The sequence below is a fragment of the Leptidea sinapis genome, chromosome 36, assembly GCF_905404315.1.
Source record: "Leptidea sinapis chromosome 36, ilLepSina1.1, whole genome shotgun sequence".
Lineage (NCBI taxonomy): Eukaryota > Metazoa > Arthropoda > Insecta > Lepidoptera > Pieridae > Leptidea > Leptidea sinapis.
Window position 1 is genome coordinate 5,448,758 of NC_066300.1, and position 15,993 is coordinate 5,464,750.

The 15,993-nt window shown below is 33.9% G+C and overlaps 1 protein-coding gene across 4 annotated transcripts in view; it reads right to left on the minus strand.

Moving 5' to 3' along the window:
* LOC126975633 (fibroblast growth factor 22) overlaps positions 1–15,993 on the minus strand; it is a 253,345-nt gene that overhangs the window by 167,041 nt on the left and 70,311 nt on the right. For all 4 annotated transcript variants that reach the window (XR_007731763.1, XM_050823638.1, XM_050823637.1 and 1 more), the window contains one exon: positions 12,109–12,421. Coding sequence is in view for 3 of the 4 variants with exons in the window: in XM_050823638.1 (XP_050679595.1) it covers positions 12,109–12,316 (208 nt within the window). In the remaining variant the exon portion in view is untranslated. The remainder of the gene's footprint in view (positions 1–12,108; positions 12,422–15,993) is intronic.

A 15,993-nucleotide genomic window follows, 5' to 3' on the forward strand; every position in this document is an offset into this window, starting at 1 on the left:
CGCATTCCCCAATGTCTCCCTACCAGACGTCGACATACACCCAAGGTTGTTTTAGCCTTTTTCACGGCTTTGTCGATGTGAGAATTCCATGTGAGTTTCTGGTCGAATGTGACTCCCAGATACTTAACCTCAGCTGAGAATTCCAAAGTAGAGCCGTTCAAGGTGGGAGACTTCAGTTTGTTAAGTGTCCGTTTCCTCGTGAATGGCACAATAACAGTCTTTCCTGCATTGACTGACAGTTTGTTGGCTGTACACCACTGTGAGATGGTGTTTAGCGCCTTTTGCATTATAGAGCTTAGTAAGCTTTGGCAGAAACCTCTGACGATAATAACTAGGTCGTCTGCGTACCCTAGTGCATCAATTCTGAGTTCTGCCAGCTTACTAAGTAGTTCGTCTACTGTGACCATTTACTTTTAAAATCTTTAAGATAAGGACAATAACGATTCATAACTTTCGTTATTTTGTTGCCATTCATCGGTGTTCTTGCTAAATTCCAACTTTGTTTACTTTTTTAAATCATTGTAGTTGATAGTCGATTCATATAATTATATTAAGTGTTTAGCAAGAGCAAAATATCTCTCTATAAGTACGTAAATTTTTAAATTGTAATTGTATACAATAACAGGGAAAATGTAATTTATGTACTCAATATTTAAAAAATAATTTCAACACGACTTTTTGGATATCCTTTTGTATAATATCGAATATGTTAACCGATAGACCCCATTAACTATCAAGTCAACGCATCTTTTAGTGGCTTTAATACCATGTTTATTCAAAATTAATAAATATCTATAGGGCACTCACCTTTAATGCAAAATCCTGTTTACGAATCTCTTAAATCTCGATGATAAGATAAGATATGTCGGCATCTTTCAGCTTAGAATACTACCAGCTTACTTCAACTTAAAAGCCCACAATGCTTCACTTGACCAATGGTATTGCTGATGTCGATGGTTGGTTTTTCATTTTATATCGCGTAAGCCTCTTGCCCGTTTCACCTCATAAAAAAAGAATATCAGACGGCCCTTATTACGCGCGTAAACATTGAAAGCAGATGGTAAACGTTAAAATGTCATATTAACTCGTCTTTTCGAATTTTCATAATACGCATATAATTAAATACCGCGTAAGTTTGAAATTATCATTCATATATATGAATCTTCTGTCTATCCCATAACTATTGCTTGTTAAATTATGCTTAGGTCTTTAAGTTAAGACTAAAACTATTTTCTCAACTAGTGTGTCTATTTAAAGGTAATCTGTGATCTAGAGTGGGACGAACAATAGATCTATTCTCTCTCTTGTTTTGTTCTGATCTTTGAGGTTAGATGTCACACGATGCAATAAACTTCCATTTTGTATTGTTCGGTCAGTTCTTACAAATTATTGCAGTATTTTCAACTTTTATCTTTGGTCATGTAATATTACGGTACAGTTCTTGATAATCTTAAATATTAAAAATTATGCTTTATTCTAGGGAACAAAACAGCTACTTGATTATGTCATAGGGAACTAACCGCTTGACATTTCGCCTCTAGCAACGAGTGGTGGTCAAATATTGTTTTCAAAATAGGAATAGGTAATAATTCACTTATTTAATTTAAAAAACTACCAGCCATTCGAAAATTTATGCCCCGAATCTTAGAATATGAGAATGAATAAATTTAAATTAGTAATTCTTTACTTTGTTTAAGTTTACACAATATTCTAAATTAGCATTAATAGACATGTTCACTCAAGTTTATATAACATTATAGCAATAATGTTTGTGATATAAATAAAAAAATACGTTTAATCATCATTGCCCGAAGATTTTATCTATCTCAGAATATGGATGCTATACAAATTTCGCTCATTGATTTGGTGTTTTGATATATTTAAATTGAATTGAATTACAATGAATTGAGCGTCCTATTCACGATCATTACAATTGACATCAATTTAATATTAAGGTCGTTAAAACTGTTGTCTATTGGTTTTAAACAAAGGCACACTCTCCAATGATTTCAATAATACGCTCAAAATGTTTGACCTATTTATTTTTCTTCTAGTTAAATTTTTAAAAAGAATTATACTAGCATGCATAAAGTTCTTAATCGCAAGAAAGAAAACGTCAAAATACCTATAAATGAATCTCTAATAAGTATATAACAGCAACAACAAACTCCTCCGAAACGGTTGAAGCGATTTGTTTGAAATTTTGTGTGCATATCGGGTAGGTCAGAGAATCGGCCAACATCGATTTTTTATGGTCCAAATTTTTCTTTCTTTTTTTTATTAATTTGCATGGCAATACAACGTTTGCTGGATCAGCTAGTATTATATAATTATGATAAAGATGTAAAATATTTAACTCGTACATAAACTATAATTTGCGCGACGTAACTGCACATAGATTTTCTTTTGTGTCGACTCGATTGTTTCTCAACTGAGGCTAATGTTTCAAAATCGACCTACGAATTATATGCTTGAACACTTAGATCATTTATATGTCTAGATAGACTGTATAGAGGTCAAAAGAAAGAGGTTGACAGTTAATCTCTCTATTTTGAGCAATGTAGGTACTCACACTAGCACGTTGTAAATGATGTTTAAGACGACGTGAGCCTGTCCTGTTCTCATCGGTTGTGTAGCAGTTAGCATCGATTGTTTTGATTGATTTTACCAGTGGGAGGCTCCTTTGCACAGGATGCCGGCTAGATTATGGGTATCACAACGGCGCCTATTTCTGCCTTCAAGCAGTAATGTGTAAACAGTACCGTGTTTCAGTCTGAAGGGCGCCGTAGCTAGTGAAATTACTGCGCAAATGAGACTTAATTACCATCAGCTGAACGTCCAGCTCGTCTTGTCCCTTCTTTTTATTAAAAAAAAACAGTAAGAGGCACTATCTAGACGTATAAATTATCAAAGCTCAAACATCTCATAACTCCAAATTTCGGCACAAATTTATGATTTCCATAATTTTACAAGTATGCAAGTAGTTAAGGCGACACTAAATTCTAGCGACCTTGAGCGATATGATTTCACGGCTGCCGGCACGCGATCTATGTAACAAAGCCAACATTTTCAAAATTCTTGCGTGGAAATCGTAATATTTTAACAGGCGCAAACAGTTTATATGCTTACAATTCTCATTATTGATTACAAATCTGAATAAATGTACCTACACAAAAAAAAATACAAGCTATATAAATACTTTTTCTGAGAATAGTACTAAACAAATGCGTCATGCCGAGAAAAAACTTGTTTAACTGCAACGAAAAGTGGTAGTTGAAAATAGTGTTAACTTATAACCAACAGCAAACATTAGAAACCTACAAATAAGCCTTAAGGGTATGTGTTATATGATGAAATAGTGTTCATAGCTCCAAATGGTGTAATTTCACTAATAAACATGTCTAAAGATGCCTTGTTGGCGTGTTTTCTGCTTACCCTTCGCCTTAAAAGGAAGAATACTTTCTATAGGTTATATTTTAGTTTTTCAAAGAAACTGCACGCAAATAATCGATAGGATTACAAAAATATTGCTGTGTTTGTTTATGGCGAGTGCCAAGTCAAGCTCAGAAGCCATTGGTTAGAATAATATATTGTTACTTCTTTAAATATCTGTTATCGACTGCGATCGATGCGTCGCTAAGTGAAAACGCATTTATTGCATCTTTTGTGATCATTTCATTATAATTAATTATAGAACTGTACGTTGTTTTTACAAGCTGTTTGGGTTAGTGGTATATATTGTCGTGTCTAAGATCCGTTTTGAACCAATTTCAAAAAGGAGGAAGTTCTCATTTCGATCGATATTTTATTTTATGTATTATGTATATAAATCTAAGCGTACGCTGAGATTAATGATCCTATTTACGTAACTCTTTAGTTCGATGCGAAATAGATGCCATTTTGTTCCCATAAATATTTTACATAGTTTGGCCCATTTTATGAAAATTTTTGTCTACGTGGATGATATAATTGTTTTTGTTTTGTACGGCTTTTTTAGGATTTTTCATTCAGATTGATAGTATATTATTATTATTAACTGACACAGAAATGTATAAAATAACTAAAAATTTAGTTTAATACACCTCTTATGTAAACAAAATGGTGTTTGAGTGATATATAATGTCGTGTCTAAGTTCCGTTTAAGTAAGGCTCGCCAACTAGATACATAATTTTACATGTACATATGAATGAGTATTAGGTACTACATATTTTTATATCTTACTTAAAGGTAAGCAAATCATTACCAAACAACGAATGCTAATAAAAATTTAGGTAAATACAATTACTTATTTACCAATCTATATTTATTCTATGTAATGAAAAAGACACCTGAATTTTTTTATAAAAGTATAAATCTAATTGAAATATTTTTTTAAAGTTTGCAAACATGTTGAATGAGAGAGTTTAAACCGTAGTTATTTCAATAAAATTAATCTTTTAATAAACTCTTGCGCTCTTAATTTAATAAAAAAGACATTATTTATGAGAGGTAAAGTAGAAGAAAATTTGCAGATTTGTGATAATAAGCAGAATAGCTTATATTATTATAAGATGAATATACTCCACATAGTGGCTGTAACGCTGTCTGAGGCAAAAGGCTTCTTAGAATACAAGACATCCATTTGGTGTACAAACTCATTCAAATTGTATATATTCCCAAAAAGTAATTTAGGTCCTTCGATTAAAAATTGGTCTCCGCTGCGCTCCAACTAGATGGGTATCGCAGTACCTAAGAATAATAGCTTTTTTGCAATAGCATCTTGACACTCAATGGCATCTTTCAAATATTTAACATACCTATGCTGTTTTACATTAAAATTAATAAAATACAAAATACTTACTGATGACATGTGACTCCAGTGTCTTTCTTATTTCTTGTAGTATTCTTTTTACAAAGTTTTAAACCGGCATTTTAGTTTTAATTATTAGCAAAGTTTAACAGAACATTTGGCAAGTCAACGTCACACATTGTTCGAGACTGTCACTAACACACTTGCGCGTAGTATTAGTTGTCGCACTTTAGAACTACGCCTGCGGTATCTAGTTAGAGCATAGCGGAGAACAGTCTTTAATATAAGTCAAAACTTTTGAATTAAAAACTTAAAGAAATCGCAATTCACTAAAATCATGCAGTGGAACCATACAATATGATCATGAGAGAAATAATTGATATAATCAGAACACTCATATTCCAAGTTCAACGTATACAACAAACTCCATTTCATCAGATTAATAATGCTGCAGTAAAATGAATCTTAATCCACGCTAATATGAGCTATATCGTTACGGTTTTATTTTACTAGATTTCGAACAAAGTTGGTTCAAGTTCGGACGCAGTTAAACGCAATAAGGGAAATTATTACGAGGAAGTTGAACAAAGGCTGTTTTAAGAGAAAACGGGCTGTTTTAAGAGAAAACGGGCTGTTTTAAGAGAAAACGGGCTGTTTTAAGAGAAAACGGGCTGTTTTAAGAGAAAACGGGCTGTTTTAAGAGAAAACGGGCTGTTTTAAGTTTTGTGTGAAAACGACTGCCGGATTATGATGTCGATTAGCGAAACCGCATTCATTTAATAGCTCGTACTGTAGACACGATGCTAACAAGATTTTATTCAATAACTTGACCATATTCTTTATAGAATTGGAGGAGAAACTCTCCGGCACTCACATACTCATTTGTAATATCAGAGGAATCAAAAAAGTAGACTTTTTAACCGACCTCAAAAAAGTTCTCAATTCGTCGGTATTTCTTTTTATGTTTATTACCTTAAAACTTGGGACTGGGTGGACCGATTTTGATAATTCTTTTTTATATGAAAGCTGGTGCTTCCCATGTGGTCCCATTGTAATTTAAATTTGGTCCAGATCAGGTAGGTTTGTAACTACATACATAGTTATAGGTGAGATGTGCTTGAGTCGCACGCGCGACGTAAGGAGGCGAGAGGCGAGAGCGGGGCCGCGGCGGGAGGTAACGATTCCAAAAATATCAACAATCGTAACTAGAATTAGATAAATTAATTAGATTGTATAAAAATACGCAATAATTTTCAAACTTTTTTATAGCATATTGTATATATTGTTTTGGAATAGTGCTTTTGAAGTGGGTTGTTTTTTGTTAAAATTGTTTTTTATATGATTTCAATGTGTAAAACGGTCGTTAAAATTCTTTCACCAGTTTAGCTGTATCCTTGTCAATGGTTTAAAGTTTTTCGGCACTTCTTCTCATTAAAATTCAACTTTTCCGAAACTTTGGCATTCAAGAATGTAATTTCCTGGCCTAAATGAATACTATATGATAGTGAAATATTTTTTCTTTTTATGTGATTTTACAATATAAGAAATATGTAAAAAATACACAAAAGTTGATATGGCCTGATTAGTCTATATCAATTACTTTTCTTAGCATTATGACGTACTGCATATCGCTATGGAGTTACGTTGTTGTTAACGTAAATATAGTTTTGACGCTGCACAAGACATCTGTTTCAACTAAAAAATAACGGCATTGCACTCACTCACTCAAAGATAAATTAGAATAAAAAAAATTCGACGCAATCGAATAAATCTCAATTTGATTTTGATTGTCCCGCAAATATCTAAAACGATCTTATTAATTACATTTCTATAGTGACAGCAATACTCAAAAAATATAAATTCCTTAAGCTATATATACATGATCGGATTTGTAGCTTAAACACATGGCCGGATTTGGTACGGCCGCACCATCGGACAGTCCGGTGGTCGCGTCGAACCAAGTAGTCCGGCGTCGTACTCAGTTCGGTCCGGACGGTAATGACAATAATTTTATGCAATAATGTGACATACTATCGAATATGGTCCACTACCAGGGACCTACTCCTAAACCTACGCCTACTCCTAAAATCCATATTCGATATATCGTGGCATTAGTCGTGTTGAATCCTTCTCTTAGTTACATCGTATTCAATGTCGAAACGATGATTGAACGAACGAAACATTTTTCGATATTATCGGTCCTAACCCTACTCTTAGTTGAAAATATCAGAGACGAATATTCGAATTTGACACATAATCAAACGTCACTTTTACGATAATCTCAACGACACCTTCTAGACTGTCGTTTCTATTATCGTTTCAAGTTGTTTAGATATATTTGCCATACAATATACATACTTAATAAATATTATTAAAATAATTATATATGATTTACTATTCAACAGGATTTTTATACTACCAAGTAATTTAAGTCATTTTGTTTATCGTTTATGCGTAGAAAGTAGTGCAAATGGCTGCCTAAGAAATAGGAAGGTTGAGTTACTTTTTTACATTTTATTGTCCGCAAGTTTTGTTTTCTTTTTCAAATAGGTAAATGGTTATATTATATTCATAATATAATTGTTGAATATTTACATTTTGTGTAAATGATGCAAATGGGTGGTACAGAGTCTGGCATGCTCCTTAGCGCCTACACTATGTTTTGACATTTGACACTTAATCGCACACTTAAGCGAGATAGCACAGATAATATTTACATTTCCAAGGTTTGCGCATAATTCATTCACTCTAACATCGTAAAAATATAAAAATATTAGTCTGTGGTTACGATTTGTTAGAGTAGGGTAGGTGCGATATATTCGGGGTATTATCGTATCGTTCCGAATATATCGCTGTCGATTTTGCGAGTAGACCTCCAGACCGCGTCCGATGGTTCGGCCGTACCAAATCCGATCATGTGTTTAGGCTTTTAAGAAGACGTGCGTGCTACTTTGATTTTCGACTGTATTAAGTACTCGAAGGTAAACACGCCCCCTATTACGTTGAGTAGAACCTTGAAACATATATCACTATAAAGACCACCGCACAGTCGCTTAAGGCGCTGTAATAATAAAGTTATTATAACAATTTGACAGCCACAACCGCCGCAAACCATATAATTATTCTTGATTGAAATTAAGATCTCTACAGTTATAATAGAAGCATTTGATATCATTTAAACAACGTCTCTTTTTATCTTTATATACATCTTTGGTGAAAGTTTTATCTGAACACCGAAATCCTGTGTACTTTTCACATATGAGTATTTCCTCGATATTTTTTTCATAATTGATTAAGATTGGATTGCACTAACTAACTTTATCAATAACAAACATGTTAAAGTACTGGTTAAAAACAAAATGTGTTGTACCATTTTACAATTTTTTGATGACGTGATAACTTTAAATGTTAACCGTAACCGTCCAACCTTCGCCGGTTAAATCTACTGTTAACGTTAAATGGCTTTAATAGCGACCTAGCAAAAGTTTTCATTATGCAATATAGAATTGATATTTCCAATTTTAACCAACTTTAACTTTGGCTAGGAATACAATCGTGCAAGACATTCCGCAGTCTATGTTAAAGAAAGCGTTACAGTTAACGTTACATTTGATTTAAATCTTAACTATTAGCTAATATGATGCAACCCAGCCTAAAACTGACACATGGTTTATGTCATAGATTTGTTTATATATAAATTGTAACTGGCCACTTAAATGTTGCATCAAAATATACCATAGACCAACAAGAAAAAAAAATAAAGAACATTATTACTAAAAATGTATTTAAAACAAAGGAGACGGATAGCCTTTCATACATTATTGGGCCAAGATGTAAAACGATGAAATTAATGTGTCAATAAATAACTTATAAATTAAAAAAGCATCACTGAGAATTTCAAGATTTTTGGCAATCTGAAAGCTGAGTTATAGAAGGTTTTGTAAAAATGAGGTTATGTAATATATGGGCAACAATCTATATTAAAACGGGCTGATTTTTGAAATGTGATTGTTTTTTTGTTGTACGATAATGATCGTACAAGTTTAGCAATATCAGAAGTCATATAGAAAGAAGGAAAATATCAATAAAACAACGGGAAACACTCAAATGACAAATCGCGTAGGTACGCACAAACGATAATAAAAAGGATGTAAACATTACGTAATAAAAGGCGAGACTACCTAAGTAAATATTGAAATTTAGTTTAGTATGAAACGACTGCATCATTTGACTTATGTTTAAGTACCTAGTAATGCCATTAACATAGCGACGAAGTATAATCCGGCTAAGTTTGAAAGCGAACAGCTGCTTTCGGCTATCTCCGTTTTTTACAAGATTATAGCCGTCATCTGTCAATCTATCAATGACTGCATGTTTCATATCATCGCTTTTTTCTTAGAGAGTTTCGCTAGGCTGGCCCGCATTAGTATCTGAAGGTATTGAATAACGACATTATTTCCCTTATAAAATAATACAACAGCTATAAAAAATAAAATAAAAAATTATATGTGTGTTACTGTTTAGTGTCACAGAATATAATGGTCAACAAATTCCTATTCATTAACGCCAATGTGCTCAGTGATCTAAACTAATTAAAATGACATAACAACATGTCTACCGACCGTCTGGCAGCCATTTGCAAAAACGAAATTAGCATTTGTCTCAAAAAACACCGTTACTGTTTTATTCTCGCTTATATTTACAAATGTTAAATAAGCCCGAATGTTTGTATCCCAATTGTTCCAAATCGTTTTTTTTTTTTTATAATTTGACAGGACTCGGACACTGTCACGAATCTCGAGCGGTCAGCGAAACTAATGCAGACCAAAGCGTGTGAAACCCGAAGCAACTCTTGGAATTAATTTTCTTCGGGTTTACCGGTATTTATTTAAAGATAAGCAAATAAAATTGGTGTATAAAATACAGTTTGAGACTAGCAAGAACAGGTGACCTGGGCTTTTCAATTACTTTTGGCAAAATGTGTTATTGTGTCTTATTGATTAAACTTGGTGTTTTAGATATTTTTTACGATCTAAAAATGCGTTTACCATGGTTCATAGTATTTATGTAAGACGTAGTATTTAGTCAGCACACAAGGAGAAAGAAGCTCTATAGCCCTTTTTCCTGCTTCACAAAAAGATTTCTGGAATGATGAGAACTTCTATAAAAATATAGCCTTACTTATGAGCTTAGAAATAAAAAAATACCTATATCATAATTAAAAACGATTGGTCCAAAGATTATCTCGATTAAAAGATTGAAACAACCGTTCAGCTTTAAAATAATCTTATAGATTTGAGCAAAAAACAATCACGTGCATTATACTGTGCAATTATTTGATAGGATAGCACGAAAAGCCAGAAATGCTTTGGAAAATTCTTTGGTGGGAGGCGGTGATGACTTTTAATCAGGTAGTAGATATATACCTCTTTAACTTTCTTTCCTCATCCAGGCTTTCTGTTTTTCTATTAAAGTACGCATATTTAAATAATATTTAAATAAAGAGCACATTTAGTGAAGTGGCACCGCCTCCGCCGCTATTAAGAAACTGCATAATTTAAGCAAATACTCCTAATAGATGTAGATTTAATGTTTATCGCACCTAATTTGTATGTTTCATTGCTGATCTCATTAACATTTGATGGATTAACGTTTCATATCTTATCTCAATATTTGCTGCCAATAATCGGCATTGAGCGCTTTTAAATAAAGCACTCCAAATAGTTCTTCTATTTTATCTTGTGAATGGTCTTTTGTAAAATGACGTACAATATTTAATTATATGATGTAATAGTTATTTATGCAACTGTTGTGTAATAAGGGGTATTAAAACACGAATGTGGATTTATCTCACGAGGCGAAGCCGAGTTATGAGATTTTATTTATTTATGAGAGAAGCCCTCATAAATCACATGAGTGTTTTAATACCTAATTATCAACAATTGCATACAAGACTTTATCTACACCCAGAATATGAATCCTCTAAAAGATTCTGAAACAGTTAGCTTACTGCTAACATTATAACACCAGTCCTAGTAGTAACCTAATATCATTCATTACTGGTTATATACAAATAAAATTAGTACTAATGAAACAATTATTTATTTTAGGAGTAATTTACATTTTGTATAGTGCAATAATTAAAATTCACTCGAATATTCACAGTTTAAAATGAATCGCTCATTTTTTGTAAAGAAAACAATAAAAATATCGAAGAAAGATGGCGGGGATTCGAATAACCTACTTTTTTTTTACGGCGCGCGGCGTTCTGGTAGTGAGGAACGCGCGTAAACGGAAATGTTCTTTTTTTGAAATTCATACAGATACCACGCATCGAGCAATAAGAATGTGGCTGTCTGTTGAAACTCTTTGCACATGAAGGGATCGAAAAAAAAACATAGGAGTGTTGTTATGAAATTCAGTACAACATTACAACACTCGTTTGGGTGATGTAATGGTTATTAGAACATTGGGTGTTATAATGTTGGCAATAAGCTAACTGTTTCAGAATCTTTAATAGAGGATTTAAGGCATGGGTGATAAAGATAAAATAAGTTTACTGTTTCTTTTCGCTGCAATTGCTTCTCCGTTCGCTAGAACGACAAAGCCGGATATGTCTTCTAGCTCCAACTTTTCGGTTTTTTGACAGCCTTCTCCAACAATTTTTAATGCTGACACATGTCAGTGTTACAGTCTTTCAAAATATTTGACATCTAATCAAATGAAGAGCGCTTTAGAAACTTTTCTGTCTCCCAAACCCATATAGCCGAATTCCCAATCACGAGGTCCCGGGTTCAAATCCCGGTAGGTGCAATCCATTTATATGACGAATATAGATGTTTGTTTCCGAGTCATGGATGTTTATATGTATTTTTGTATGTTGAAGTATTTTATATTGTATTAAATATATCGCTGTCTTGTACCTAGGCAATGCCTAGTTTGGGGCAAGATAATTTGAGTCAAAGTGCTTTTTTATTTTATGAAAAAAATAAGGGACTAGATGAGCAGGACGTTCAGCTGATGGTAAAGAAAGAAAAAATATTTATTGACGTCATTATACATCCTGATTATAGTTCTTAAAAGTTATACTATTCTAATTATGATCTAATGACGCCAATGGGCCCCCCAACTCAGCATAGTTGTGGTTTCGATAGAATCCACAACGCTAGTCTTCCGTGGAAACCCAGAGAGCGCTACTAACGCGCAGTCATTAAAGACATTAAATATCTATGAGCACAGAGCACAAAAAATAGTGAATATAGGATCTAAAATTAAAATACAAATTGAGGCACTTTCCGTGAAGGTATGAGAGACTTACTGTAAACGCTGTTGCCGTCTGTAGTACCGTTGACGGTGCCATCGGGCATGAGCTGCAGGTAGCGGTTCTTGAGGAACATCTGGATAGTCCGAGAGGTGCCGGTGATGTGGCTCAGGTTGGCGGAGCGCTGCGCTCGGGGCTCGGGCGCCGGGGCCGCCGCGCAAGATGCCACTGCCAGCGCCGCCACAAGCAGGCGGAGCGCTCGCATGGCCCGCGCCCATGGCAGCCGCGGGAGCGCCGTTACTGCCCGACCACGCCAGACGCCCAGCTCAGGAGCGGCGACTCCACTGCGCCGGCATGGCTCCCCTCACCACTGCAACGACGGACAGGTGTCACAAATTCAACAACATCACTTGATACTCACGGACGAGTAAACAAAGAAGGACTCCGCGCCGTGATATTAGCAAGTGAAGCACCGTTATGCTAGTGTGTGTGCGGTTACGGGGGATACTAGTTACACAAGTTTGTCTCCTTTAGATAATCATATATGGCCACAAATACTTATAAATATCGTTTTTACACTTTTTCACTACGCACGATGGCATTTTTAAATATTTTATTGAGACGCAAACTGATCTGTCACAGACGATGATAATTCTCATAATGGCCGCCTATCGGCTTGTAGTAGTAAGTGTGTGCGTGGGGCTATGGGTATATGCTACACTGTTATGTAAGGTGACACGCAGTCCTTACTTTTTTACTAGTCCGTAATGATACTATTATTATTTTAAACTTTTTGAAGTGAAACTTCGTTTGCGCGCATGAAGGTAATTTTTTACGGATGAAACGACATAAGGCGTCACAAAATTGTGGGACGTTTTTGTTAAAGAACAGGAAGAGGTTTTTGTTCAAGGGACAGAGCGATTGACACCGATTGAGGAAGAGTATTTCTTACTCTCGGGCTTCCCTACTCGCCATGTATCATGCAGGTTTTTTTTTAAATCCAAGATGGGCGCCGCGCAAAATTATGATTTCAACATTATGGATATCGTTTCCGAGGTTCTCGAGGGTTCAGAGAACGAATTTGGGATCATTTTTGAAATCCAAGATGGACGGTTCTCGAGGGTGCAGATAACGAACATAAATATGATTAATTATAATTATTTCATACGTTTATTATTATTTTAAAAATTAGTTTTCCAAAGAAGTTTCACTTCTGACATGTGTACTTTGTACGCACGCCATTTTTTTATTACTTTTAGTTATTATTCACTACAATAAATTTAAGTAAAGTAGTTTTGAAGTTAACATAATATTTATTTCCGCAATCGCACGCACCATAGTGAGTTTGTGTTGTGTAATGACGTCACAACGGTAAGTGTTCCAGTGCCTAGATCTAAAACTTAATATTTTGGAACCTATACGAGGGTATAGTAAACGTCATAACCAAAGTTTTATTGTCCTATTTCTTTTGTTTTTATTAGCATTCAGTAAATTATAAAACAAAACAACAGGTTATATACCTAGGTATTATATGATTCTAGATTAGGTACCCTAGTTTAAGACTAGGGTATCTGTTGTGTTATTACGAGTGAAAAATTTTCGGGACTAACACATCCTCGTGCAGGCTATTGTTACCAATCTAAAGAAAACACACTGTTTCAATCTACCCTATAAAGCATACAATTCTCTTAAATTCATTCGATTCAGTAGTTTGGAAGATGAAAAGGAGTTTTTTACTACATAATATCAAGAGGGTTCGGATGCTTTTGCAATTTTTTTTCTTCTTTAATATTCTCAATGAGAGATCTCTCTACTTAATAACAAGTATTTTTATTAAAATATTTAAATTATAATGAAAGTCGTAAGATCACTTCGATTTTCATTTTTGTCGTAAATATTTTATGCCTCTTAATGGAACTCTCAATAAAGCTCACACTGCCAGCCTCTTTCATAAAATATATCAATTCAATCACTTCAAAACACAGAACTTTCAAATACAATTTTGCTATAAAAACAATTTACTTCAGAATGAATGGTAAAAATAAAAATATTTCCGTTCGATGTGGGTTTGCCTATGAGGCGAAAACCATATCATGAAAATATAAAATGATGACCTGTATAGCCGAGTGGTTAGCGATCCTACCTACCAAACTAGAGGTCCCGGGTTCGAATTCCGGTAGGTGCAAGCATTTATATGATGAATATAGATGTTTGTTTCCGAGTCATGGTATTTAAATGTATTTGAATTTATATGAATTTACTAGCTGACCCGACAGACGTTGTTCTGTGCATATTAAAAAATACTGTTTTGTTATATATTTGACAATAATATTTCATAACACCACGAATTATTTTGTAAAATATGCTTCCTGTCAATGACGTTCTATATTATGTATAAAACATCATTGCTCCCTGTTGCTAACTATAATCAAATTGTTCCACAGCAGAACTGTCAAACCGTGCGTCAATAAATTCTCTCACAGAAAATATGTCCATACAAAAAAAATATTGGAATTAAAAATAATTATGGGTCTCAAATCGAAATAAAAACAATCCTATCTCTCAAGTTGGACTAAACTGCACTCGATGAAGTAATCCCCATTAAAATCCGTTCATTAGTTTAGGAGTCCATTGAGGACAAACATTGTGACACGAGATTTATATATATTAAAGATGTATGTTTAAGTAAGTATATTGTATTAAATATATCATTGTCTTGTTACCCATAACACAGACTACATATGCTTAACTTGGGGCAAGATAATTTGTGTGAAAAGTGTGTCAATAATAATAATGTAATAAATTGATCAAAGATTAAATGGCTCATGTGCCTGAAATTGATAACGGCGTGTAATTTCATTTTTCTTAAACCTAAGCAGCGACCTGATCTCACCATCTTACACTTAGACGCAAAACGTAACAACTTAAAAATACACATCCTGAAATATTTTATCTTAAGCAATTTGTTTCACGGAAAATTCCTTCACACATTATTTAGTTTCGCAGACCACGTGTGAAATACATATTCAAGAGGCAGGCGAGAAAACGACTCTAACTTCAGTGTAATAGAGTTGAAAATTACATCACAATAGTTAGCTACCGCATAAGGAAATCTGTAGGAAGTGCACAGTTATTGAAAGACGAAAAGCTTAGTTTCTTTATTTATTTTACTATTAAGGTGATGCTCCACTTGTCTGTAAAATAAATATATTTACATATTTATTCAAAGCGAACTTACTTTCTTTTGTCTAAATATACAAATGTAGTTTGTACCAAAACTATGGACAACGCGGGATTCGAACACGCGCCTCCTACGCTGTAACCGCTAAGCTAAAAGTCAATAAATTTGGGCAAAAACTTAATTTTTATAAATAAATATATGAAAATGTTAGTGTAATATATAATCCTCTTTTACCATTCACCCAATAGGGTTTGATAAATTGTTTGAAAAGTTTATACTAGAGATTTACCCCGTTATTCATAATGGTCCGCTAACTTTAAACAGCCGCTAAGGAGTGTTTTTTCTCATTTTGACTTAGGACAATAGAAGAAGACAGAGTGCGAATTAGCAATGCTTTAAGTTAGCAGACTATTATGAATAAGGGGGTTAGTCTATTTAAAAAACTAGTCTCGCACTTGAAGTATTCAATCTTCTCATCTAAATGATGCGACATTTTTGCTCATGCTCCACCACTTTTGGCGGTTTGAAGCATCGCGTTACCACTACAGTTATCTGAGTCACTGCTCTAATCAAGGATTCCATGGCATTTCCATCAAGTATTTTTTCAACTTGTTTTTCGGTTTCTTATTGTTATTCGGTTTCTTATTGTTATTCGGTTTATTCTTGTTGTTATAGCAGTAATTGATGTTAGAAAACTTGTTACATCGTTTATAATCAGTTATGTAGAGTACCTAATGGACAGTTACCTTAATAAATTGTGG